The sequence below is a fragment of the Pseudorasbora parva genome, chromosome 5 (assembly GCF_024679245.1).
Source record: "Pseudorasbora parva isolate DD20220531a chromosome 5, ASM2467924v1, whole genome shotgun sequence".
Lineage (NCBI taxonomy): Eukaryota > Metazoa > Chordata > Actinopteri > Cypriniformes > Gobionidae > Pseudorasbora > Pseudorasbora parva.
Window position 1 is genome coordinate 45471742 of NC_090176.1, and position 25037 is coordinate 45496778.

The following is a 25037-nucleotide window of genomic DNA, read 5'->3' on the forward strand; positions in this document are numbered from 1 at the left end:
AATGAACACTAAATTTTAAGGCAACCAGATAACTTTTTTCTAAATATTTTTTTACAATGTATATATATATATATATATATATATATATATATATATATATATATATATATATATATATATATATATATATATATATATATAATGTTGGCATACAAATTTTGGCATCTCTTTTGGCATCGCTTCACCCTCAGAAAAAAAAACACCTTTTCAAAAGATACACTTTAAAGGGTGCATGCTGGTACCTTACAAAAGTGTACATATTAGAACCTAAAAGGAACAAAATTGTACAGCTTTTGTACCTTTTGTTGTCTTTTTCTTTCAGTTAAGGGACATTGGAACTGCTCAGAGATGAGTTTTTCACTCTGCCAGACTATAAAACAAACTACTAACACATAATGAAGTCAGAAACTATATAAAACCTCTCTCAAATGCAGCTTTCCATGGGAAAATGTGTCACCAAAAATGTCTTTGTAATGTGGAAAAAAATACATCAAGGTGCTCTTAGGCCATTATAGTTAGGCCATTATAGTTACTCAAGATTTGGGAATGTTTTCAAACACAATTGAATGTCACACCTTCTGTTTGAGAACCTTTCTTTGACCAGTTTGGCTGGAGCGTAAAAAGATCTCAAATAAAGTGTAATAATGAGTCCGCCGATGTCAACCGCTGGACACGGCCGTGGTGACGTGTGTACAAAGCAGGCCAGCCACTCTTTAGTCTTCACTGTTTTCAGTACACATAGAGCACCCAGAGCAAACCAAGATTAGTCTTTTTGTGAAAAAAAACAATAAAGGCATTTATTAATTCACTGGACTACCTCTGTGGTCGATTTTTAGAGTTCGAATTCTGTTTAAATATTCCCTGATGTTATCTAGCCGCATGTTGCTTTTCTGTTGTCTTAAGCGTTTTTTACTGATTGCTTTGGCACGTGTTTCTTTGAGCGAACAGGGAATGCGGTTTGGTTTTGCAGTTTGGATTCTGATATCCTGACATGTTGGGTTTTGTGTTTGCTCTGCAAATATTGCAAGCGAAGATGGAAAATTGCCTTTTTGGACATTGATAAGCAAGGAAATTGCTGTAGCCGTGGAGCTAAATAAACACAAGAGCAGGGATATTTGTCTCACAGAGGAGAACAAATGGACTCGAGTAGCTTGACAGATTAAAGAAGTCATAACATTTCCACTATTAAAGACATAGTTCACCCAAAAAGAAAATGAAAATACTGTCATTTATTCACCCTCTTGTCAAATGACCCATATGATTTACTTACTCATTTCTGCTGTTTTTTGTTTGTTTAATAAAGATAAATGAAAAAAAGAGAATTAATAAATAATGAGACATTTATTTTTTGTGAGCCATGCCTTCAATGCCTGATGTTTATAGAACAGAGAAATCTTCATATTTTCTTAATCAGTATTTATATCTTATATATAAAAATATTTTACAATCCTCAAAACAAGTGTATTTATTATATTATATTATATATTATATTATATTATATTATATTATATTATATTATTATATTATATTATAATATATTATATTATATTATATTATATTATATTATATTATATTATATTATATTATATTATATTATATTATATTATATTATATTATATTATATTATATTATATTATATTATATTATATTATATTATATTATAAAGCTTGTGAACACTATGGCCAATCAGAGATGTTGAGCTCGTGAAAATTTCAGTAGCCTACTGACTTGGTACCGAAGTCTGTTCTTTTGACACTTTATTATTTATGTTTTTTTTTTTAAATAATATTTTTATTTATTTATTTTAATTAATTATATTATGCTGTTTTACATATATCTTATTTAAGTTTTTTTTTTTTTTTGATGTCTGGATGCATTGAACATTCTCACATGACATTTCACAAAATGCTTTCTCTTGCCCAGTCACCCCAATGATGAGAAAGAGGGCCTTTTCCATCGGAACCACTCTGTCAACAGCCTGAGCGGCTTCCGTCACAACCACAATCATGTTCACGACACCAGCCTGCCTCTGGTGTCCCAGGACCAGGAGGAGATGCACGACAGCAAAGCGGCAGAACATGACAAAGAGGTGTTTGTGGCATTGTTTGTGAGTTGCTTGCTTCTTGTTGTGTGCATGTTGTAGTGATCATGCAGGCTTCCAGAAAATTGCTGCCAAGTTTATTGTTACAGTGGTGTTCACTTGAAAGACACCATCTTTGACCTCCATGTGGTGGTAACACTTGGTCCATTCAGTATGCATTGCTCTAAAGGCTAAGCAATATAATTTATATGTTTTGTTGGCTAAAACTCTCTACTGAGAAAAAAATACCTTAAACTTGCCTGCAGTGGTTTGCTGGTCTTAGTTGACCACAAATCTGGCCAGGCTGGTTTGTTTTAATATTTTAGAGGTGTTTGGATACTTGTCATCTGGTTAGGCTGGGTTGACCAATAAAACCTAAATATCAGCTTAAAGGGTAAGTTCACCCAAAAATGAAATTTAGGTCATTACATGTTGTTCCACACCCATTAGACCCAGTTTAAGATATTTTATATTTAGACCGAGAGCGTATGCAAGTCTATGCACACTGTACTGTCCATGTCCAGAAAGGTAATAAAAAGATCATCAAAGTAGTCCATATGTGACATCATTTAGTTCATTAGAATCTCTTGAACTATAAAAAAACATTCATAACCGTTAAAATCTATGTTTGAGGAATGAGGATTGAAAGCAAAACCGGAAGAGAAGAATATGCTGAATAAAGTCGTAGTTTTTGTTATTTTTGGACCAAAATGTATTTTCGATGCTTCAAGAGATTCTAATGAACTAACTGATGTCACATATGGACTACTTTGATGATGTTTTTATTCCCTTTCTGGACATGGACAGTATAGTGTGCATAGACTTGAATACGCCGTCGGACTAAATATAAAATATCTTAAACTGCGTTCTGAAGATGAACGGAGGTCTTACGATTGTGGAACAACATTAGGGTCATTATTGACATCAATTTCATTTTTGGGTAAACTAACCCTTTAAGGAAACCGGCTAAACCAGCTAAGTATATATATATATATATATATATATATATATATATATATATATATATATATATATATATATATATATATATATATATATATATATATATATATATATATATATATATATATATATATATATATATATATATATATATATATATATATAATCCTTTCTTTTTTTCTTTTTTTCTTCTTACTTATTCAATTATGCTTTCAGCTACCAATAAAAGTGTTACTGTCGATATATAAATATATATTTAAAAAATACAAAGCAAAAAAATATTTTTTACAGTGAAAATGCATGTGCACATTCGGTCTGGGCCTGGTTAGATGCACTCCTAATGCTTGGATCATGTAAGTTGGTCTGCCACATGTGCAGGATTAAGTGTAATAGTGAGTTTACAGGTGCTTCCAGTTAAACTCTTGATACATTAGCTGTGAAACTATGAATGTTCCCCATGGCTAAAAATGTTGGCACATTCGAAACAGCCCATATAAAAAGTGAAGACGTATTGTGTTAAATTGATTTGAATTTAAATTGATGTGAAGTGATTTACCATTTGCTTTTTTTACTTTGTCACCTGGGTCTGTAGGTTTAGATTTGTGCTGCTCGGTGATGCAAAACAGACACAATGGTTCGTTAAAATTCACGAAACATACTTGCACCCTGTCACCCGAACACATGAACGAAACGGTCGTATGGAACAATAAACAATCGAAGTGAGGGCAGCTATGCATGCGCTATCTGCCAAAGCTTTTCTGCCACAGCTTGAGGCTGATGTGTGGCGTTCAAATGGCACTAACTATTTTCTTCTGTCAACAAAAGAAAAGCCTCCACCCTGTCCCAGCTGAGGGACATGCTGCCGCCAGATCTATGAAACTCTTGGCAAAGATTCCCAAGGATGCCGAGGCCACTGTGGTCTTAGTGGGTAAGCTAAGGAGCATTTCGTTCCAACGTTTGTTGTTTTCAGGTCCAGAGATGACGTTGAGTCATCACACCAGAGTTTTCCAATAATGCCTCAGTCAGCTAAGCAAAGATTAATGCTTTCTGTTGTGTTTGATTTCTGTCTCTGGATCCCTGTTTGTGTGGTTTTGGATTTTTACCACACTAAATGTGTTTATAGGGTGCGTGGAGTTCCTGGAGAAGCCCGCGATGGCCTTTGTCCGGCTGAACGAGGCTGTCCTGCTAGAGTCCGTTCTGGAAGTCCCCGTCCCGGTTCGGTTCATCTTTGTGCTGTTGGGCCCCACGCAGACCAACATGGACTATCATGAGATTGGACGCTCCTTCTCAACCCTAATGTCTGATAAGGTTCATCTTCAGAATCATACAATATGAATCATGAGAAATGTCTTGATTTTTAGTTGTTTTACCTTATTTTAATGCTTGCTTTGTTTTATTTTAAATATTTAAATCCTACTGGACCACGGCGCCCTGGTTGAGAACCAGTGTTAGGTTTTTGTATGATTCTTGGGTCAGTTCAGTTTAGTTACATTTCTGGCTAGATTTTTTTTTTTTTTACCATTTTAGATTGTAACCAATACTTTTTTAAACTACCACCTATAAATTTTCCCCAATCTTCTCCAGAATAGTGTCAGATGATCTTGGGACCCAGCCATGCATTTTTTATATTCTTCTATAAATCTGTAATGAATTTTGTGGTAGATCTGCCAAACAGGAATAGAGCATTTATCTCCGCTCATTCCTGTTCCTGGAGATCTACCTTCCTGCAAAGTTTATCAGACACACTTGAACCAGCCAATTAAGATATCCAGGAAGAGAAATGAGCACCCTGAGCTTAGGCAAATTGGGATTTTTTTTGGGATATCAGTGTTATCATGTCCTAAGAGGGTTTAAACAGTTTCATGACATAAAAATGAAATCCAAATGTCTTGGCCTAAAATTACTCTTCTGGTTTACTCATATACCTCGAGTAAGTCAAACAATACCCCATTTGTCAAGTTTCACCTTATTAACTGGCCACCATTTTACATTTTATGTTTTTATAGGTATTTCTGCTTCAAATTTTGTCCAATCTTCTCCAAAACTGTTTAAGACAATATTCAGACCAAACCACACAAAAATGGACTTTGGCTATTCTTTCCCATTCTCCAATAAATATGTAAAAAATGTTTATAGAAAAGCCTCCAAACAGAAAAGATCTGCCTATATTTCACCAACGCTTTGGTAAACTGAAGCAAAACGTTGTGTGTATCACTGCCATCATGTCCCAAGTGTACGGTTTTAATGGCAAATTAAATCATAGCTTCAGAATTCCTTGATTGTGGTTTACTCATATTCCTCCATTCTGTTAAATTATACCCCTTTTGTTTTAAATTATGACCTGTCCACAGATTTTTACTGAAATATGTTGTTAGATAGGATAGGACAAGATAGGACAAAACTGGTTTAGGTGATCTTTATACCAAGCCTCACAAAAATCCATAAAGATGTTTGATTTCAATTGCTGATGCAATTTGACATAATATTTTTCTTGTGTCATTGGCCCTGTTTACACCTGGTATTAAGATGCATTTTGGTTGATTGGATCACAAGTAGATGAGGGAGACACATACCCATTTACACTTGGTGTTTTAAAGGGATACTTCACCGCTTTTTTATATTAAACTATGTTATTCCCTTAAAGGGGGGGGGGGGGGGTGAAACACTCAGTTTCAGTCAATCTCATGTCAATCTTGAGTACCTATAGAGTAGTATTGCATACTTCATATCTCCGAAAAGTCTTTAGTTTTATTATATTTGTAAAAGAAATATGGGCTGTACCGAGTCTTTCCGGAAAAAACCGAGCGCCTGGAGGCGTATCGTGTGGGCGGAGCTAAAGAATGACGAGCGCGCAAAGCGGTGACGTCCTCAAACGCGGAGAAACCCATGGCTATCGATCTCAGCTAATAGATATGATCCAGAATCACATTTGGAGGCTGAAATAGAAACAGCAACAGCAGGACGTCCGTCTCTGTGGTATGTACTGTATTTAGAGGCCTGTCAACATGACATGATTCGGTTTATGGACTATAGTATGCGACCAAACCTTAGTAGCAAGCAAAACGGTTTTGCACGTCAGAGTAGTGTAACGTTATAAGTTACATAGAACAGCAATGAAGTCCGTTAGCGCATTTGAATGACGAAGCACGCGATCGTGTCGTTTACTGATGTTTACATACGCGACGATAAGCAACAGCACAGACATTTGAAGCAGTTTTACTCACCGGCTGCTTCCAAAGCAGGACCGAACCTTTATCGCTGGGACGGCTCCGTCAAAAACACACTTCTTGGAGTGTGGTGATCCACTTTGAGATGCGACTGAAGCATTTCTGCGTTCAAAACGGTTCAAATGCAGAGCTGCCTTCCTGGAATGCTGTCCTGAAGCGTTAAAGTCGCTTAATGTGGAGGAATGAAGTGGAGCACGGCGCGGACTATAACCGACATTAGTGTTCACGGACGACTGGATCTGCAGCTGAGAGCAGTGTTTATGGCCGTGCATTTCCTTGCTCTAGTCACGCGAGCGCACCCTACCGGGAGAAGAGCCCGTACGGCCCATACAAGGACCTTCCGTTCTATTAACGTCAAGCCGAGCCATACTCGAAAAAAACTATCCGAAACTTGTGGGAAACCGGAAGGAGTATTTTTGACACAGAAATACTCCATCAAACGTCCAACATTAGTTTTTGAAACTTTGACTATGTTTAGGATGGGAATCCAAGTCTTTAACAGTGTAAAAAGCTCAGTATGCATGAAACAGCATTTCACCCCCCCTTTAACTAAAACGAGTTGATACATACCTCTCTCGTCTCAGTGCGTGCTCCTAATCTCTCTGACGCGCGTGACGATCTGATAGCATTTAGCTTAGCCCATTAAGCCCAGTTCATTCACTATGGTACCAAACAGAGATCAAGTTAGAAGCGACCAAACACCTCCATGTTTCCACCTATTTAAAAACAGTTACACTTACAGTTGAACGATCAAGTATGATGACATAAAATAAAACATGGCACTTTTCTAAGCGGATTAAAAAGGAGAACTATGCATGGTGGAATAGCACTTCTGAGAGTACTCCGACTCGGCGCAGTAAAAAGTCCCGGCTGAAACCTCCTCCCTCACATCTTCCCCTCCCACCTATTGACAGAAATGAGAGAGAGAGGGGGAGATGTAAGGGAGGATGTCGAACACAGTTAGCGCCTGTTAAAAATCAGGAATGGGGAAAGAACATTGGGCTCGGTACGTTTTTAGTCTTCAAACCAAACTTGGGTCTCCAATCGACAACATTTAAATAATGTTAACGCATTAGTTCAGTAGCCAGAGAGTACCCGGTCATTTGCATTCGAACACGCGTTCAAACACATTCAACCACATGAGCTTTTACACTAAGAAAGCAATCCTTCTGAATGCGTTTTGGACTACATTTGGAAGTGGTCAAAAGACAAGCTCAAAATGTTTTAGACTCAATTTACTCCTGTATTTAGCGTCGTCCACTTGTGAACCAATCGACCATAACGCATCTTAATACCAGGTGTAAACAGGGGCATTATGGCTTAATGAGAAGACTCCAACCAACTGGTCAAAAGTTGCTAAACAATTCAATCTACTTGTATCTTGTAAACCACTTAGTTTCAGTTTTTCCTGACCTTCCACAGAACTTTCACGAGGTAGCATACTTTGCCGATGACCGACAGGACCTGCTTAATGGAATAAATGAGTTCTTAGACTGCAGTATTGTAATTCCACCATCGGATGTCGAAGGAAAAGACCTGCTGAAGACCGTGGCGTCCTTCCAGAAACAGATGCTACGTAAACGCAAAGAGAGGGAGTACAAAAAATGTGGCAGTACTGTTACAGGAGCTGAGCAGGAGACCAAAGGTGCAATAGATATAACAGTCGTATGCGTGTTTAATATTTTCATGTTTATCTGTTCTGTTAACGTTGACCTGTACCCTGTGTGTTATAGACGTGAGTACGGATGAACAGGAGGAAGAGGATCAGTTTGATGTTGACCCTCTCAAGCGCTCTGGCATTCCCTTTGGGGGTCTGATCCATGATATTCGTCGCCGTTATCCGCGCTACATAAGCGACCTGAAGGACGCCATGGACACCCAATGTTTTGCTGCTGTCATTTTCATTTATTTTGCTGCTCTTTCGCCCACTATCACCTTTGGAGGTTTATTAGGCAAGTGGGACAGCGAAGCTATGAGATAAAGAGTCAGAATTACGAGTTAGTGTGTCATAATTTTGACTTTTATATCATAAATGACGTGTCATATTAATGATTTTTTAATCTCATAACTGAATTTTTGTAACAAATATGAGATAAAAATTCATTATGAGTTTGAAATTCAGCAATGCCTTTTTTCTGTCAATTATGATTAGCATCTCATAATGTATATCATAATTTACTTTTTATGTCACAGTTTCAACTTTTTGTCATAATGAATCTTCATTTTGATTTGTCAATTTTTATTTTTTATCACATGATTATGATTTTTATGTCATCATTTCGATTTTTAATTTCAGAATTATGACACATAAAGTCAAAATTTCAATTATTTATGTCATAATTATGATTGTGATTTATCAGAGCATGATTTCTTTTTCTAGTCTAGCCGTAATAGGCTTCCATAGTATAATTTCATACTTCATATTCCCATTTATTTAGGTGAGAAGACACAAGGCATGATGGGAGTCTCTGAGCTCATCATCTCCACGGCGACAGTGGGTGTGCTGTTCTCTCTGCTAGCAGGACAGCCCTTACTCATAATTGGCTTCTCTGGACCACTTTTGGTCTTTGAGGAGGCTTTTTATAAGGTACTTTTTTTGTCCTCATGGTTCAAATATTACAAGAAAATGAGATAGTTTCATTACATTAACATTGGTCTGCCTTTCTATCTCCCTGTTCCTCTCTTTTTTCTTTTGCTATCTTTCCTAATCGCTCCTTTGTTCTTCCTCATTATCAGTTCTGCCAGGCGCAGGGCTTTGAATATCTCACAGGCCGAGTGTGGATCGGGTTCTGGCTCATCTTTATTGTTTTGGTCATCGTGGCAGCTGAGGGGAGCTTCCTCGTGCGCTACATCTCCCCTTTCACCCAGGAGATTTTTGCGTTTCTCATCTCTCTCATTTTCATCTTTGAAACCTTCTCTAAACTAATTAAGGTACAGATTTAATGTCGCCAATACCAGCATGTGCAAAACCTAGTGAGCATCCTACATAGATAGCATTTTAAAGTTAGTTAAAGGTTAGTTAGACTCACGCTCAAGCCATCCTAGGTCTATATGACTTTCTTCTTTAAGCCAAACACAATCAGAGTTATAACCTGTTAAAACATATTCTGGCTCTTTGAAGCTTTATAATGGGAAAGAATGGGAGCCCAAAATTTGATGCCCAAAAAAGTGCATCCAGCCATCATGAAAGTAATCCATACGGCTCCATACTTATACTATACTAACTTTATAAACTATAATCACTGGCCTCTGGTAATACCTGTACGCAAGTCAAGTTTCAGCAGAAGATTGACCTCTGACCCGACACCTGATGTACTGACGAACCCGGAAGAACAGAGGATAGAGCAAAACAACACTGGTCACGAGTTAGAATTTTTAAAGAGAAATGCCAAAGGAGCTTGAGTTTGTTGGAACCACGAGAGGCATCTATGCTCACCTAAGCTTACGCTAATACTACACCCCGATCGACTTGCAAACAGCAGTTACTAGAAGCCAGTGATACATATGGATATATTCTTACAAAAAGCATCACTTTTCTTCAGAAGGTCTTTATTAACCCTATTAACCATATGGTTTACTTTTATGATGGAAAGGTGTGATTTTTTTGGATTCAAAATCTAGGGTAACGTTCACTCCTATTATAAAGCTTGGAATAGCCAGAGTATTTTTTAATATAACTCCAATTGTGTTTGGCTGAAAGAAGAAAGTCATATACATTTAGGATGACTTGAGGGTGAGTAAATTACAGGATCATTTTAAATTTTGGTTGAGATAACCCTTTAAGGCATCCTAGGTGTACTTCAGATGTGTAGATTGGAAGATTTTAAAAGGAAGCTGTCTTATTTTTGACAAATTCAAGGGAAGCTTTGCAGTTTGTGTCCTGGCACAGGGACTGATTTTCACTTAGGATGCTCTCCATGTAAGGCAGTAGACAGCAAGAAACAAAGTTATTGAATGCTATTGGTAGTTTTCTGTTACTGTAAGGTTTGAAGAAACCTGTTTGCATGTATTCATTTATCAGTTGCTTGAATCCAAACGAGGGTTAAATAAATAAATGTGTTCTCTTCCCCCAGGTGTTTCAAGAGCACCCTCTGATGAAGAGCTACCCTACAGCTCCTGCCTTCAAACCCATAGACCCTCAAGGGCACAGTGTGACTGGGGAACCCATCCTCAACCAGCCCAACACAGCCCTGCTGTCTTTAGTGCTCATGATGGGAACCTTCTTTGTGGCCTTCTTTCTGCGAAAATTTCGTAACAGCAGATTCCTTGGTGGAAAGGTATATAGTGTGCATAAAATATTACATAATTTCCATAATCACCATTTTTTTTCTTGTCTTCCGGCAATATATAGTAGTTAAGTAAATGAATCAATAGAAGCAAGCAAGCAATTTCAATCTATTATTCACACTAAGCTATTATATATGTGCATACCTTCATTTTTGTCACATTTTATGTTTCAGCCTTAAACTAAACTGCTTTAAATTACTTTGATTAACATCCATCTTCACTCCATGCACCATAATTACAAAGCAAAACAATAACAACAACAACACAGGTTTATTATAACTTTGCAAATTTATAAAAAATAAAATAAAAATAAAAACCTGAAATAAGTATCCATACCCTTTTCTGGAACACTTGAAATGTAGCTCAGGGACATTCAATTAATTTCACCTGACATTCACCTGTGGCAATTTCAATTAAACGGACATGATTTGGAAATATACACCCCCTCAATAAAAGGTCTAACAGCTGAAAATGCATATCAGAGCAAAAAAATAACCCATGAGATCAAAATAACTGCATGTAGCACTTGGAGACAAGATTGTGTCTAGACACAGATCAGATCTGGGGAAGACTACAAAAAATGTCTTCTGCATTGAAGGTTCACAGAACCATGTAGCCTCCATAATGATCACTCCGGTTGAGCTCCATGATCATGTATGAAACTTACAGAAGGACAAACACATCACTGCAGCACTCCACCAATCTGGGCTTTATATCAGAGTGGCCAGACTCAATCCTCTCCTCAGTGAAAATGCACGGTAATTTGGAATTTGCACAAAAATCACCTTTAGGACTCTCAGATTGATGTACCTCAGTTCCATGTATCACGTCTGGAGTAAATTTGGCGCTGCTCATTACCTGTACAATACCATCCCAATGATAAAACGTGGTGGTGGCAACATCAGCTCAAGGGGTATCAGCCTAATGCTTCCCAAAGGACAAAGCACACTTCTAAGACAGTGCAAGAGTGGCTTGCATTGAGCATCCCAGCCAGAGCCTTGATCTTTGGAGAAACCTGAAAATGGCTGTCCACTGACAGACATCCAGCCTGACAGAGCTTGAGAGGATCTGAGAAGAAGAATGGTAGAAAATTACCAAATGCAGATGTGCAAAGCTTGTCACATAATACTCAAAAAGACTTGAGGCTCTAAAAGTGCTTTAACTTAGTACTGAATTAAGGGTACGAATCCTTATGCAATGTACTTATTTCAGTTTTTCCTTTTAAATAAATTAGCAAGTTGTCACAAATCTTTTTTTTATTTTTTTTTGTTGCTTTGTCATTATGAGGCGAAGAGTATAGATTGATACACTATATTGTCAAAACACCCTACTAAAGGATTGAATTCAGGTGTTCCAATCACTTCTATGGCCACAGGTGTATAAAATCAAGCACCTAGGCATGCAGACGCTTCTACAAACATTTGTGAAAGAATGGGTCGCTCTCAGGAGCTCAGTGAAATCAAGCATGTTGCCGTTATAGTTTGCCACCTGTGCAGTAAGTCCATTCGTGAAATTTCTTCACTACTAAATATTCTATGGTCAACTGTTAGTGTTATTGTAACAAAGTGGAAGCAATTGGAACAACAGCAGCTCAGCCAGAACAGTGTGTAGAGAGCTTCATGGAATGTGTTTCCATGGCCGAGCAGTTGCATCCAATTACATCACCAAGTGCAATGCAAAGCGTCGGATGCAGTGATATAAAAATGCCGCCACTGGACTCTTGAGCAGTGATGAATCTCTGGAGTGATGAATCATGCTTTTCTGTCTGGCAATCCTATGGACGAGTCTGGATCCGTACTCCTCTGACTGCATTGTTCCAAATGTAATGTTTGGTGGAGGGGGGATTAGGGTGTGGGGTTGTTTGTCAGGGGTTGGGCTTGGTCCCCTAATTCCAGTGAAAGGAACTCTTGATGTTTCAGCATGCCAAGACATTTCGGACAATTTAATGCTCCCAACTTTGTGGGCAAGGTTTAGGTATGGCCCCTTCCTGTTCCAAAATGACTGTTCACCAATGCATGAAGCAATGTCCATAAAGGCATGGATCAGTTTGGTGTGGATGAATTTGACTGGCCTGCACAGAGTTCTGAACTCAACCTGATATAAGACCTTTGGGATGAATTAGAGCAGAGACTGCGAGCCAGGCAATCTCATCTAACATCAGTGCCTAAGCTCACAAACGCGCTTCTAGAAGAATGGTCAAAAACTAAGAAGTGTAAAGGAAGAGTTAACGCTGTTATAGCTGCAAAGTGTGGGCCAATTTCATATTAAACACTACGGATTAAGAATGTCATTAAAGGTCATGCGCATGTAGGCATCCCAAAACTTTTGGCAAAATAGTGTATGAATTAAAAATTAATGAATTCATATATGAATTAAAATTATATGAAGGCATTTATATTTATACAATTTTGCTTTTCAAATAAATAATTTCATTTTAATTATGTTTTTAGTGAAAAACAATAAAAATTCTGATTGCAAACATACATTTTTTTTGCAATTATGATTCCTTGTGGCAAACATTTTGAGCTGACTAAAGTTTGCCATCCTCTGTTTGTGTGTGTGTGTGTTTGTGTGTGTGTGTGTGTGTGTGTGCGCGTGTATCACCTGTCATCATCAAAGGCCAGACGAATCATTGGTGATTTCGGGATTCCTATCTCTATACTGATCTCCGTGCTGGTGGACTGCACCATCCCTGAGACATACACACAGGTAACCACACTCTTGCACTCTCACGTGCATTGTATATTACTACAAAGAAACTCCGCTCCCAACGTACTCTTCTTATTAAGTACTGGCCTGTAATTGGAGCCAGATTTCTTCCGAGTCTGTATTACAGTGTGGCTGGTTTGGCAGAGCACTGTAACCAATGAAGCCTGGGATCTCTGGGATATGACCGCTTGTGTTTTTTGTGGTTGCAGAAGCTAAACGTCCCCTCTGGTTTCTCTGTCACATCTCCGGACAAACGGAGCTGGTTTATCAGTCCACTTGGAGATAAACAGCCTTTCCCAGTTTGGATGATGGGGGCCTCAGTGATCCCGGCCCTGCTTGTTTTTATCCTCATATTCATGGAGACTCAAATCACCACGTGAGTAAGCTAACATTACATGTACAGTCCAACAATCTTGAGAGGTTCTATTTAAGCTCAGATGGAAATCTAACAAAATACTATTTTATCCTATCTTCAGCTTGATAGTGAGCAAGAAGGAGAGACGTTTGGTCAAGGGTTCTGGTTTTCATCTCGACCTGCTGCTGATAGTGACTTTGGGAGCTTTCTGCCCACTCTTCGGCCTGCCCTGGCTGACTGCCGCCACTGTGCGCTCGGTTACTCATGTGAATGCTCTGACAGTCATGAGCAAAGCCACTGCCCCTGGAGAGAAGCCTATGATCCAAGAAGTTAAAGAGCAGAGGGTGACAGGGATGTGTGTGGCTATCCTAGTGGGTAAGAAACAGTAAAAACGCAATATAAAACCGATATTAATGGTTAACTGATTCTAAATTCTGACTGGATGAGAATGTGTAAACCAGTCATTCTATATAAACTACTGTTCAAAGGTTTGGGATTTTTAAATATTTTTTTCACCAAGGCTGCAGTGAATTGATCAAAAATACAGCAAAAACTAAACTGGGTAAACCCAGTCCAATCTGTCTGCGATTAGATTTCGTCCTGCAGCTCAGGCTGGGAACCTGCACATATTTCTATCCTGCTTCTGTTACAAATTTGCAGGCACCAATCATAAACTGACTTATCCACCTGGCGCGCTATTGCCAAGATTAGCACAATGATGGATAGAGAAGCGATGGATCGTTGGTTGGATTGGTTGAAGGACTAACCAATTGCATACAGAGTTAATTGAAACTATGCCCGTTGATCACACCTCTTGTAATCTGAGTGGTTGAAGGACTATCCAGTTGTGTACAGTCATTTTAGCTATGCCCGTCTGATCACACCTCTTGTGTGCAGTAAAAATACAGAGCAGACTCCCCAGACCAATGTTCAATCTTAAAACATTGAGCTTTAAAGAAAACAAAAAAGTAATATTGTGAGATATCATTACAATTTAAAATAAAGTTAAAAAAAAATATTTTAAATGTGAATTTATTCCTGTGAGATATATATATATATATAATTATTATTTTTTTCAGGATTTTTTGATGAATAGAAAGTTCGAAAGAACAGCTTTTATTTGCAATATAAATCTATGCAACATTATGCCTTGCTGTAATTCTTTTTTTTAAATTTATCTTTCTGACCCAAAACCTTTGAACGGTAATGCTGGTGTATTCATGTTTAGTTATGTTACTATAATTATGCAATTATGATTATGTCTGTTACTATGGCAGTGTTTGTTAGAGCTAGGAGGATTGATTTGTGGCTTTGTTATTGATGACCGTAAAATATGTCAACAGTTCATTAATTCCTCTCCATATTCTGTTGAAGAAGTGATAAATGCACAAGGTAGCAGTAAAATAACATCAAATTGTAAGTTTAAGTAAGGTAGTATTAAATTACCATTAACTGCTAAGCCATTTATTTGTATTTATATGACGTCACAACAGTTAAAAGGAAGATGTCAGAGCTTGCAGTTGCAATTATACCTTTTACTACTTCAAAACCTGCAATTACAATGACAAACAGAAATGCACCAAGTTGCTGTGCTGATTGGCAGCCATGAACATCGTGCAGTAAGAATAATGAACTGTTGAACTGAACTTCTACACGAACTGTGTTGAACTACATGATGATCAATATATTAAACTGAAATTTTTATTGAACTCTGGTTTCTTTTATCATAAAAGATGGTGCCAAAGCAGTGATTTGCTTGAGGTTGTGTGTACAGTGATTTTACCGTGGTTAGGGTGGGTTTTGGTATTCTGCTCATAATGTGCCTAAGAAGCACGAAAGTAAAACCATGGCAAATGCACTGTAATGCACGGTTTTGAGTGGCTTATTGCTACATTAATATTTGTTATATATTCCAGACCACTCGAGTTTCCTGGTTTATATTTTTATGTTTACTATTCAAGATAATTCTTTTAAAATGAGGGAACTTTTGCACTTTTTGGTACATGTTCTTACCATAGTAATAGCAGTAAACCATGCATAATTGCATGCTAACCCAACCCTCAACCAAACCCTAATCCTACCCTAACCCTTTAGTAAGTACATGTTGTTAATTATATTATTAAGTACTTAAATAAATAACTACACTGTAGCAATGGCACCTTAAAATAAAGTGTAACCTACGTCTTCCCTTTTTCTCTTCTGTGCAGGCTTGTCTATAGTGATGACGGATGTGCTGCGTCATATTCCTCTGGCTGTGCTGTTTGGGATATTTCTGTACATGGGCATCACTTCTCTTACTGGTATCCAGCTTTATGAGCGAATCACACTCATGGTCACGCCTGCTAAGCATCACCCTGACCACATATATGTTACCAAGGTAATCAGTTCTTCCCAAGAGTTTAAGCTAGTGATATTATTTACAAATGCAGTGTTGATGATCTGTGTTTGTGTTTGATTGCTATATATGTGGTATATGCTACACAGTATACGCTACAAGCTTTTTAAGCACCCACAAGGTGGCGCACTAATCACCATTGGATTTTGCACTCTTTCACAGAACCCCCAAAATTAAAATTGCAAACCACACTCTATGAACACTGTATGTAGTTCACATGTACAGAGGGGGACCAAAACTATGAGACCACATTGGAAATAATTTTATTTTTCTGCATTATTTCTAAGTTGGCTATGAAATACGCAAATCAGTGTCTGACAATATAGTTTATACAAAAATAGTATGTATTGTATTAGAAAAATGCAAAATAGAAGCATTTTCACAAGAGGTTTCAGACCTTATTGTAATTCTAGGCATAACTTGTCTGACATTCAGGTGAAGACTTGGCGTATGAACATGTTCACCATCATTCAGCTGTTGTGTATCGTCCTGCTGTGGGTGGTGAAGTCGACCATAGCCTCTCTGGCCTTTCCCTTCATCCTGATAATGACCGTACCCCTGCGTAGACTACTCCTGACCAGGATCTTTGAGGAGAGAGAGCTTGCAGCGGTGAGTAGGCTTATTCGTGTTGTATTCATGTTTGTCCGTGCTCTCGTTTACACCTGATGATTCATTATAAAACATCTTTTGTTCTTGCAGTTGGATGCCGATGAGGATTCGCCCAATTTTGATGAAGACGGACGTGATGAATACAACGAGATTCACATGCTTGTCTAGATGCGGGTCACGTGGTTCACCTCTTTACCGATTCATCGATCGCAGGTCTATGCATAATGGAAAAGATGTACGGAATCTGAAGAAATCTGATGTACTGCCCTCTTTCAGAATTATTTCATGTGTACTTTGAAATCATGTTTTGGTTACTTATTATTATTTATCTTTTTTCTCTTTTTTTTTTCCTCCCAAAAATGTGGCCTACATGTTTGACTGCTGCTGCCCGGTGACCTTTGAATATAAGATATAGATATGGCCTGTGCACCTTCTAGGCCTTCCAAAGTGCAGTGATGGTGAGACAAATCTAATAGGCTGCACCCGTCCGAACCAGAGCTACTGCTTGTAGATCTTTGTTACCTTGTTCTGTACTGTAGGCATTGACCACATGGTCTGAATATTACAGTAGCATGACCTCTCAGTGGCCTTTAGAGTGGTCAGTCCCGTTGCTTGAAAACAGTAGTGCAGTCCCTTTAGACGTACTTTATGCAGTAGTTCTTTGATTGATGTATGCAGTAGTTACAATACGTTTAAAGGTGCTAAATGGAATAGCATGCAGCTGAAAATGTCCCTGCTTCCTGACAGATATCACTCTTAGCCTGTCAGTCATTTTGAATTCAGTCACTTGGAAGAGTTAGTGAAACATTTCTTACAACACATTTAATGAAAAAAAAAAGCATTATTCAGCCCTCTGAACATGATTTACTTTTCAAACAGATTAACTTATTTCATTATTTTTTATTTATTTATTTAATTAAATAAAATTGAATCACAAGATATTTCTAAACCTCAACAGATTTACTGCTTTTTTAAATTTTATTTTATTTTATTTTATTTTATTTTATTTTATTTTATTTTATTTTATTTTATTTTATTTTATTTTATTTTATTTTATTTTATTTTATTTTACTTTACTTTACTTTATTTTATAAGAGAATAATTCTACCTCTGAACATAATTTCCCTTCCAAACAGATTCACTGCTAAAAATGTATTTTATTTAATATGATTTAGTTTTTATTTATATGTCTTGAAGTTTCCCAAAGGGATTAATACATTTAACTATTTTCTTGCTATATATAAATTTAGCATCTAGAATTAATATAGGGTTTATTGCCCAAATATTTCATTATTATAAAAATTAGTGCATTCGTGTGTGTGTGTTTTCAATATAGACATTTTCAGAGAAAGAATTCCACTCCTTATGTTGCTACTGCAGTTTATTCGGGAACAGTTACACTGAAATAGGTACAAAAAGCCATAGAAGCTTGGATTTTGTTGATTGCATAAATGTTTTTTTTGAATTAATGCTATTCCAAAGGCTATCAACTGCCAGTGTGTATGGATCCACTTATTGCTAAGGCTTCGATGAAACATACTGCCAAATTATTAGTCAGGGTCATGGAGGATTGCTACAAACTAAGATATTTTAAAAGGAAGTGCCGTGACCTTTCAAAATCCTTGTTAAACCAACAAATCCATGTTTCCCTGCATCGATAAAGCCTTTAAAGGTGATGTGTGTATTTTCTGTGTTAAAATCTTTTCTTCCCACCTAACTTATTGTGCAGCAACATAACATTGCTCTGTTTTTTTGAGCATCCCAATATGCTCCGACTTTAGTTCGGTGCGGGACTAGCAGTTTGACGTTTGAGTCACCTGTTTGCAATTCCATTTGGGATTTTTTTTTTTTATTACCCACTTCACCTTTAACATCTTCATCTCTTTCTTTGTGTTTTGATAAAGAAATTTCCTCTGATCAAAACAGTCTCATACATAAGGCTCAGACAGACCTGAAAACAGGAAGAACTGTTCCATTATGTTTTGAGTTCGGACAATTGCCTTTAGAGAAAGCCGCCCTTTGGACTGTAAATAGCGTGCCGTCCATGCGTGTATTGAATTTGTTTGTGCGTAATACAGACTTCTTGGTCTAGTCACGCTACACTAGCTCATTTCATCACAAACACACATTCCACATGTGTTTCTTTTTGCTCGACGTTTCCCCATTTTTTTAGTGTGAAAACAAGGGGAAATTGTGCAATATTGGAATATCTGTCATGCAGTGCTATGCTTCTCTGAATAGATGTTTAGTTTCTTGGAAAGCACAATGTTAAATGCTGCTCTCGCGCTTGAGAGCAGTAAGGGGAGATCTGTGGTTGTGAATAGCAGGTCTTTGAAGCACTTAATATGAAGCCACACATCTGAGGGGTTTTGCCGTGGAATCTTAGTTGAGACATCGGATACCTCTGTCCGGAAGCCAAAAGGGTAAACCGATGGTAAAATGTTGTTTTTAATTTTTTTGTCCTCCGAGTGATGAAATTAGATGAGGACAAGCCAGCTGTAATTGCTTGAGAATCAGATTCCCAGTGTGTGAAGCCTTCCACAGGCTCATCGGACGGTAGGCAACAGATTTTAGCTTTAGCAACATATGTCAGCTTCCCAAAGACAAAAGCTCAAAATTGCTCAAAAATGGCTCTTTTTTCATAGCTCAGGAGATTTATTGAAGTTCTCAATGAGGTTTCGTGTAAGGTAAATGGTGTTCAGATTACTTTTTTAGTTAGGTAATGTGACATTTCGGATGAAATCGGATTTTTAATGAGCTAAAATATAAGATGGGACTTGATTGTATCCATTAAGATTTGATTGGATTGTGAAAAGTTAGCATTAAATGCAAAAATGAAGACATGTGGTGAAGGGGTGGGGCTAAACTATTAGAGTGATGTCAGCAAAAAATGAGTTGTTACACTTTTTATGAGGACAAACATTGTTTTCTTTGGATAATGTGCACCGAGGCCAGGAACATGTAGGTTGGATACATTTTGTCTCCATGTTGGTAGTTTTCCTACACAAATGAGATGATTGTGTGCATTGCTATAACATGAATGTGGAAAGCAGCTCAGATAATTTGGTCCTGAAAACAAATCGATGAAAAATGTGGAGCATTAGCTCCATTTTCTTTCAACTTAATTTCGTTGTCAAGACATGATAATATGGAGATATTCAAAAGAGATTCTGCATAATTTTTCTTTCCAACTGGGTTAAAACAAGGCTCATTGGTTGCTCTCAGAGCTACTATTTGCTTGGGGCTATTAGTTTCTTGTATATCTTGAAGATATGTGTTGCTCTATGGACGGTCTGAAATATATTGAACTACTACTGATGCTCACACTGCCGTCACACTCAATCTCTACTGGCTTGCTTTTGGTTTTCTGAGTAAGTGTGATTCAAGCAACAAAAAAGTGAAAGAAACAGAGATGTTTTTCCAGGGGCTTTTCAGTCTTCATCTCCCACTGTGAATTAGCACTGTAAGCAGGAATGCTAAGTTGCACAGGTCTGTCCTTTGCACTATTTACATGATTGGTTTGGTCAATGGATTGTAAACACACAGGCCCAACTTTGTGTGGTTTCACCTTTAAGAGCAGTTAAGGCAAGTAGTAAAGATTTGGACACACCTTATTGTATTTGTTGGTTTATATACTATTTTCAAACTATTATTGTTCTGTCGGTGGCAGCCTTCGAGCTTGCCAGACTATCTCCTAGTAGATTGGCCTCCATCTAGGATATTTGATGATATATTGTGCTGTTCCTACCTTCAAATCTTTTCTCAGATGATCTTTATATATAGTTAAAGGGACAGTTTTAACCAAAAATTAATATTCTGTAATTTGCTCATAAGGCTTCAGACTGTGGAACATAAACCTAGATATTTGGAGAAATCTAGTGTTCCACTAGTGGCTACAGTGTTGTTTGGTTCCCAAAGTTCTTTAAAATATAATCTGTTGTGAGGAAAACGATTTGACCATTTAGCCTGGTAACTGGTAGCACAACAAAACTTACTATAAGCTTAAAGGGTGGGTGAAACACTCAGTTTCAGTCAATCTCATGTCAATCTTGAGTACCTATAGAGTAGTATTGCATCCTTCATATCTCCGAAAAGTCTTTAGTGTTATTATATTTATAAAAGAAATATGTGCTGTACTGAGTCTTTCCGGAAAAAAACGAGCGCCTGGAGGCGTATCGTGTGGGCGGAGCTAAAGAATGACGAATGCGCACAAAGCGGTGACGTCCTCAAGCGTGGAAAAACCCCATCGCTATCTCAGCTAATAGAGATAATGATCCAGAATCATTCGGAGGCTGAAATAGAAACAGCAACAGCAGGTCGTCCCCCCCCCCCCCCCCCCCCCCCCCCCTTTAACACTGAAAGATTGGAAACAAACTATGATAAACATGAGCAGTTTTGGGCCAAAACCTATAGTAATCACCAAGTTTACTGCTGTTCTTATAAATTGAAATCAGTTCTCTCTAAAACGGTCTCTAAAATTATTTTCAGACCATGCTGGATAAAAGCTATTCAATTAATGTTTTGCATACAACACCTTTTTCCTGTAGCAACAACAGCATTTTCTGCTTTCTACTATCAGTCGTGCCAGTCTGGTTCAGCGGCTAAATATTTAAATGTAAATCATATTTGTTCAGTGCTTGGCCTCATCATTGATGCTTGCAGCTGTATTTATTACTATTATTTTACCCAGTTTTATTTATTATCAACTTGTTTGACATGGAATTTCCCTGCAGGTTAGGAAATCCGTTCACTCCTTTAAGCACAAAGAAGTGTTTTAATATTGAATTCTTTCATGAGCCACAGATGTGACACAGTGAATGTACATGGAGTGATGTAGATTTCTTGCACCCACAGAACTGTTGCAATGGCTACAGAAAGTTTACTCGCCCAACTAACCAAGTGGGAGACTTGACCTGATGTGAAATTCCAGAAGCTGAAGTACACACTTGTGCGGGTTTGCAGAGAGCTAAAAGACGTTGGTACCTCGCTTATTTTAGGGTCGTATGAGAAGTCGAGGAGGAAAAACGGTTATTATGTGAGATAATAAAAAGCACTGCCATTTCCTGTTTGTGGTGTTTAGGATGAAAAGGAAACGGTATGAATGGTGCAACCACAAAATGTGTCTGAATGAGTTGGGTTTTGGTGGATGGTGCCACCCTGTATGTTCAGACCACCCACCCGATGCTATGAAAGATGTGTTTAACTTCATGTCTGATGCCTCTTACACTTGCTTGCATTTTGTTTCATGTTGTAAATTTGAAATGTACGCCATTCTTCTTCCCGTTGTGATGAAATGGATGACAATCAGAACTATTTGCAGTCAGATTATATTAATCTCATTCACACCCAACACATTTTACAAGTCCACACAGACAGACCACACAAAAGCCAGTGTTTTGGTTCTAACAAAGCATTTTACTCGGTTGTACACAGTTAAGACTACAAGCTGAAGATACCGAGACTCATTACCTCTGTTACATGCTAATTCAAACAGTGCTAATTTCCTCTGTATTTCAGATTCAGATGAGACGAACCCTAGATAACACATGAAGGGGGAAAAAAGGGACGTGGCGAATCCTTTATTTTATGTAGTGTTTTTTTTTTTTTTTTGAGTTCCCAGCATGAAAACCAGACAAACATTCTGAGTTCATATGGTAAAAACGATGTATTAATTTAGCATTAGCAATACTGAAAATACTATGATGTTATGTGGATATGTAATAGCAGTTCCAATTGCTATTCTGTAAAAAGAAAACACTGTTTTCAGAGCATTGTAAAACAAATTGTTATTTTTTTGTCTCAAAATAAATATTTATTATGTGTTTCAAACGTCTGCATTGACTGTTTAAATGACTGTCTAGTGATTATTTTTATAATTATTATATATATATATATATATATAGATAGATAGATATATATATATAGATATATATATATATATATATATATATATATATATATATATATATATATATATATTATAATATTAGGTATGTAAACGGTTAATCGATTATCAAGTAATTGTCGACAAGAATTTACTCCATTAAATTAAACTTTCTGTTAATTGAACATTGCGAACGTGACACGAAGTTCTCGCGGTCGGCGAGAGACCCGACACAAACTTGAGGCGGCAAAAAAGAAAAAAAGAAACCAAACATGAGGCGGTTAAAACGGAGTGGAGTGTGGGAGCATTTCAAATGAATTAATGATGACAGACGCCCACTGTAAACTTTGCAGTACTACGGTTAAGTACAACAGCTCTACGAGTTCGCTAAGATACCACCTTCTTAACTTGCATACAGCCGTGTTGCAGGGAGGAGTTCTGTGGCCTTCACAACCCACAATCGCTGCTGTGGTGGGAAGGCAAGTATGTGACCACAAGAAAACGGAGGGCATTACTCAGAGGATTTGCGGCATGATCGAAAAAGATATGATGCCAGTTAGCATGACTGATAGTAAGGGATTTTGGGAGTTAATGCACTTCATGGAGCCAGGATATAATATCCCTTCTTGAGCGACAATAACTACCCACTTGGAAGCACACTACAAAAACAAGAAGGCTGAGCTAAAAACACAGTTCGCCGCAGCTAATGTGGCTCTGAAGTCGGATTGTTGGACTGCACTACAGAAAACTACATTACAATCACTTGCCAATACATTGAAAACGACTGGCAGGTAAAGTCAGCAAATTTATGTTGCTTAATGTTTCACATGCAACAGGTGAGCCAGTGCACAGTGCATTATTTTTATGTATTTTAATTTTCTGTGCATAATTTATTTTGTTAAACTACATGCCATCTGTACCGTATTCCAACTGTTACAATAAAGCATCAATTGAACAATATAAGATGCATTTGTATAGCCTGACAAGCCAGACCCATATCAAGATGTTTAGTCTGGAAACTCACCATAGACAGGGCTCGATCCGAGGGGCGGGATAAACGGTTGTCTTTCTCCTCCCTCTGCACGCAATTGGATATCGCTACAACCAACCAGAGCAACGAAGGTGAAGCAGAGCTCGTTGACATCGGCGTATCCAGTCGGCAAAACTCAGAACACATCTTCCCTTTTTAAGAATGACTTCAGTGCCGTTCTTTATTTTCTCAGAGAAAAGCTTAACTCCAAGTCTTCCAGAGTCGCGGTCAAAGCTGATTCGAAAGACCGCCATTCACCATTTTCTGTGTTTACTAGAAGCACGCGCACGCCCAACTCAACCCGTCATTATATTAAGCCCCGCCCACCGACTCTATACAAGATGTGATTGGCCCAACCAGAGTTTGACGTTTACAGTGTATTGAGAGTTGCTAGACGACACTCGCGGCAAATTAGATTTGCTGCCGCTAGGATGCGTCTAGATTTCTAGGGTAGCATTTGTATTCAGTAAATAAGCAATAATTTGCTTTTTATGTTAAAGACACTACAGATACCGTGAGAAATGTACATTCTCACATTCTCAGGAAAATAGCTGCTTATCAGTTAATAGTTAATTGATCGATAAGGTCAATCAACTATCGATTAATGAATTAACTGAATTGATAATTTGCATCCCTATATATATATATATATATATATATATATATATATATATATATATATATATATATATATATATCATAATGTATATATCATAACTTGATCAATAACTTGTTAAACAACTATAGTAATAATTCATTACATTTATTTTCTAGGCACTCAAAGCACTTTACATAGAATGGGGAATCTCCTCAACCATCACCAATGTGCAGCATCCACCTGGATGATGCGACGGCAGCCATATTGTGGCAGAACGCTTACCACACACCAGCTGATGGTGGAGAGGAGACCGAGTGATGAAGCCAATCAGTATGACAACAACATGTTTTTACATTTTTACACTTTAACTCATTAAAATAGGTTAAGCAATTTTCTACTTTTTTAAAGTTATACAAGATTCAACTCATACTCAAGAAACAACTCAAGTCAGTTTAATGTAATTAAAGCTAATGACACAACAGTGGTAGGACTGATAACTGAGAACAATGAAACAGATAAGAAGTGCGCTCTGATGCAATGAGCATCACCTCGCCCTCAACATCAGCAAGACCAAAGGGGATTGTGATGGACATCATGAGACAAGGTGCAGAACACCAGAAATTCAGATCTGCATCACAAGAATAAATGACTTTTTAAAATATTTTAAAATAGAAAACAGTTATTTAAAAATAAAATGTGTTTTGTGTTTACTGTGTTTTGATAAAGGAAGTCTTGGTGAGTATAAGGGTAAGTTTACACAACAGTTTTCAAAACGACCCATTCACACGGATCTGTGAAAACAACTAGAAACACTGTCTTCTGCTGCCAGGCCAGTAGTTGGCAATGTCACTTTGTAAAGAAACACTATGACATCGTTTTCACAAATTCATGTTTTTGTGG

The 25037-nt window shown here is 37.5% G+C and overlaps 1 protein-coding gene across 3 annotated transcripts in view; it reads left to right on the forward strand.

Moving 5' to 3' along the window:
- The window catches only part of slc4a3 (solute carrier family 4 member 3), a 379295-nt gene that overhangs the window by 84694 nt on the left and 269564 nt on the right, over positions 1-25037 (forward strand). For 2 of the 3 annotated variants that reach the window (XM_067444496.1, XM_067444495.1), the window contains exons 10-23: positions 1924-2107; positions 3869-3971; positions 4167-4351; positions 7693-7915; positions 8004-8222; positions 8709-8857; positions 9007-9201; positions 10344-10547; positions 13177-13266; positions 13476-13642; positions 13743-13996; positions 15829-15998; positions 16452-16625; positions 16716-20941. In XM_067444496.1, the coding sequence (XP_067300597.1) occupies positions 1924-2107; positions 3869-3971; positions 4167-4351; positions 7693-7915; positions 8004-8222; positions 8709-8857; positions 9007-9201; positions 10344-10547; positions 13177-13266; positions 13476-13642; positions 13743-13996; positions 15829-15998; positions 16452-16625; positions 16716-16793 (2395 nt within the window). In that variant the 3' untranslated portion in view covers positions 16794-20941. The remainder of the gene's footprint in view (positions 1-1923; positions 2108-3868; positions 3972-4166; positions 4352-7692; positions 7916-8003; positions 8223-8708; positions 8858-9006; positions 9202-10343; positions 10548-13176; positions 13267-13475; positions 13643-13742; positions 13997-15828; positions 15999-16451; positions 16626-16715; positions 20942-25037) is intronic. The other variant, XM_067444497.1, reaches the window with a different exon arrangement.